At 57.8% G+C, this 3,946-nt stretch overlaps 1 protein-coding gene across 1 annotated transcript in view; it reads left to right on the plus strand.

The window, feature by feature from the left end:
* Positions 1–779: 779 nt before the first annotated feature.
* Positions 780–3,946, plus strand: part of Nova2 (NOVA alternative splicing regulator 2) — a 39,432-nt gene continuing 36,265 nt past the window's right edge. Inside the window, exon 1 of the mRNA NM_001029877.3 lies at positions 780–1,056. Within this exon, the coding sequence (NP_001025048.2) occupies positions 972–1,056 (85 nt within the window). The 5' untranslated portion in view covers positions 780–971. The remainder of the gene's footprint in view (positions 1,057–3,946) is intronic.

Below are 3,946 nucleotides of genomic sequence, written 5' to 3' on the forward strand. Positions count from 1 at the left end.
GGGAATGGAAACAGCAGAATCAGGAGGTCAAAGCTAGCCTGAGCTACATAGTGAGTTCAAAGCCAGCTTGGGCTATATTACACTCTGTCCAGCCACGCCCCTCCGCAAATAAAAGGGTGAAGGGTAAGGAAGGAAGGCGTGGAGGAGCCTCGCGGTCCTTATTATACCCTGCAGGGGGGGGTAGTCAGGTCTGTAGCGTCCAAGCGTGATGGGCGTGGCCCAGGCTTCAAGGATGGACCAATGGGGGCGCAGAAGGGCGTGGCCTTGACTGCCATGGGCGTGACCTTGCGCGGGTGGGAGGGGCCAGGACGCTGTAGGAGCCTAGCTGAGAAGATGCTCGGGCCAGCAACCACCACCAGCAGCCCGGTCTCTGCTGCTGCCCTCGCCCGCCGCCCCCCGGGCCCCCACTAGCGACCGCCTCCGCTTCTTATCTCCGGCCCCCCGCCCTGAGCAGGGCCTTGGGAGGGGGGCTCGGCCCCTCGCATCTGTGGGGAGCCCTCAAGAAAGGGTACAGAGAGGGTGTCCTGTCTACACCTCTGCACCCCACTGGCTCAGTGACCGGCTTCGGTGATCTTTGAGAGACCAGGACCCCACCCCTCAGTTCTCCATCCCAGACCACCCCCCATACCCTCTCCACCCTGCTCCCCTCCGTCCTCCAGCTCTGTCAGCGCTTCCCCCCCCCAGCCCCCTCCCGCTTCCCTCCCCGCCGCTCCCCTCCCCCTTCCTCGCCGCCCCCTCCCCTCCCCCTCCCTCCCCTCCCCCTCCTCCGCCCCCCCACCATGAGGATGATGGCCGCCGGCGCGGTGCACGGCCTCTTCACGGCCTCCGCGGCCCCGCAGCCGCCGCCGCCCCCGCCGCCGCCGCCGCCGCCGCAGCCCCAGCCTCCCCAGCAGCCGTCGCCGCCGCCACAGCAGCCGCCGCCGCCGCCGCAGCCGCCGCAGCAGCAGCAGCCGCCGCCCCAGGCCCCCCCCATGGAGCCCGAGGCCCCGGATTCCCGCAAGAGACCCCTCGAGACGCCCCCCGAGGTGGTCTGCACCAAGCGCAGCAACACGGGAGGTGAGGCAAAGCTGAGGGACCGCGGCGTGGGGCGTGGGGGGGGATCGCGCGCCGAAGGGGGCATCGCCGTCCTCCATCATCCCCCCCCATCCCTGGCTGGCAGGTGCAAGTGCTTCAGGGAGGGGAGGGGCACCCCTCCGCGAGGAGATGGGGACCCGGACGGACCCCTTTCTCTTGTCGCCGAGGCCCCGGGGGCTGAGAGCTTTGTCTGCGACGAAAGGGGCTGGGGGGGAGGGGGTGGTAAGTGTCCTTGTGGTGTATGAGGGAACCAAGGATGAGGGGCGTGGGTCCCTTCTGGGCCAGTGTGTCCTTGAGGGGTGTGTGATGTGACCCTTTCGGGGCAGGGGTGTTCCCTCGGGCTTGCGTGTCCCGGTTGGGGGAGGGGAAGGAGTAGAGTCAGGCCTGTGGACCGAGAGCTTCTGAGCCTCACTCCCTGGGGATGTCCTGAACAAGGGTTGTCCCGGAAAGGGGCGGGTGTGGACAGTATGCAGGACCGTGCATGGAGACAGACTGGGTGGGTGTGTTGGGTGACATGGAAGAAAGGGTGGGTGTGTAAAACTGGAGGGGAAAGAGATGGAAGGCTAGGACAGGTGTGTATCCGTGGTGGGTCGTGTAGGGCCTGGATATGTGACATTAAGGGACCATGGATGTGACGGGGTAGGGGTGTGTGAGTATGTGTGTAAAAGAGAGCCGGATGTGAGGTCCTCCAAGGGAAGGTGCTTACCAGCCCGGAGGGGGCTCTTGTCCTGTGACACACCAGTGAGAGGGGGTGTGTAACATGCAGGGGGGTGTGTAGGGAGGCAGAAAGGATGGACTCTGGGTGTGAACCGTGAGAACATTCGTGGACCGGGAAAAGGGGTTCTGTGTGGGGGATACCGCTGTGTATAGGGTGGAGTGGGACCAGTAGAAGCTGGTGCTAGGATGTGACATGGAAAAGGGTGTAGGTGTGACTCTAGAGAGGCTGGGTGTGACACATGGAGGTGTGCAATAGTGACATCAGAGGGGGGTGTGTAACTGGGGGGGATGGGGGGATGAAAAGGGAGAGCTGGGGCTTGTGGTTCAGTGAAACCCATGGAGGGTGTGTTCCCAAGGAAATCGGGGGGAAAAATGGAGTTCCAAGCGACTGGGGACATATGCTTAAAACACCCTGGAGCTTGGAGTTGTGTGACACCCAAAACTGTGTAGATGTGTATAAGACAGAGAGCTCTGTGTAGAATAACTGGGTGTGTCACGCTAGAGATGTGGGGGAGATGCAGGGTGTACAAGAGCAGAGGACATGGGTGTGTGCACACGTGTATGAGGCAGCTCAGTGTTAGACGCCTCGGAGATGTGTCAGCTGCACAAAACGGGCCCTCTACGTGTGCCATCCGGGAGAGGTGTGCACAGCAGAGAAACACAAGCCAAGCACAGGACTCCACTTACTATCCTCGATGTTAGGGAACAAGTAGGGCATGGGAGAAGAGGGATCCTCAGGGCGCTTCGGATCTCTGATAAGAAGACCCAAAAATATAATATACAGATTGATTCTCCCTCATGAGTGCCCTGTTCAAAATCCCCTCCTAATCTTGTTCTTGTCTTCAACAAACAGTATAATATCCTCCAGCCTGGCTTAGGTGCCCACTTCCCACCCAGGCATATGCACAGGCTCCCACTTCTTGCTCTCACCCCCTCACCTCAAGCCAGGTGGGACAGGATCCCAAGTTCCTTTGGATCCATGGGAGGGTGCTCAGCAGAAATTGAAGGAAAGGGAAGTTGGGGGAGGGGTGGAAGAGAATTTCCTGCCTATCTTCCTGCACCCACCCCCAACACACGTATGAAAATGTCCAAAGCCGACTTCCTTTCTTCCTTCCTGCCCTGCTGCAGTTGCCAGTCCCAGTAAGGCTCAGGGACCCAGATTTGGCTAGGCGGCACATTACAGCAAGCAGCTGCTAAAGAAGGCCCCTTCAAGTGCTGCCCTGTGGTGCCTACTGCCATCAGGCAGGCTCCAAGATCTGGGTGAATTTCCCAACACAACCCTCAGAAGACATTATTTGAGGTGCGTTTTTACCGGTGAGGGAAACTGAGGCTCTGCAAGATAAAACATCTTGTCCAAGGTCGAAGGCTCCTAAGTGGCAGGTCCAGAATTTATTGAACCCTGGACTGGCTGGCCCACTGGGATTTCAATGCTTCCTTCTACATTGCTGAAACTAAGGGACCATGACTGCAGACCCTTCCTCACCTCCAAACCAAGTATGAGGAAGCAGGCCAGGAGATACAAAAGGGCAGTCCTCAATTGAGAGGGATAGTCTGGGGCAAGGCAAGCGGTAATGACTTTGATCTCGAATTTTCTGGTTCCTTTCAATGGGGGACGGTGGTGGCTGTGGGACACTTGATCCACCCCTGCCCCTTTCCAAGCTTCTGTGTCCCCTACTTCCCAATACAGACATGACGATAACTACATTGATAATGTCATAATGGCTGGCAATATCAATGCTTAATGCCTGACATACAATTGCATCTCCTTCTCCCAATGTGCTATGATGTTTAAAAAAAAAAAAAAACAATAAATTATAATAGTGGCTAACGTTTATGGTGCCGGGAAGTATTATGGAATGTACTGAACATGGGTCATTGAGTACTTCCAATTCTGTTAACCATCTTTCAAATGAACAACTGAAGCACAGAACTGGAAACTTGGGCATGATTTTCCCATTCAGCTAAGAGGAAGCAGGATTTGAACTCGGAGACTGACTCCACCGTGTGGACAGACTCTATGGTGAATGTCCTGTTGAGAGGACTCTGAGGGTCAGAGTGATGAGGACCTCACAAGTGAGAGCAATGCATACAGACCTGGCTCTCGCCCTCCTCCTTGTTCTCAGGGGCAGTGGAAGACCAGGAGATAGTGTTCCCT

Source organism: Mus musculus, chromosome 7 (genome assembly GCF_000001635.26).
Source record: "Mus musculus strain C57BL/6J chromosome 7, GRCm38.p6 C57BL/6J".
In the NCBI taxonomy this organism is placed as follows: Eukaryota; Metazoa; Chordata; class Mammalia; order Rodentia; family Muridae; genus Mus; species Mus musculus.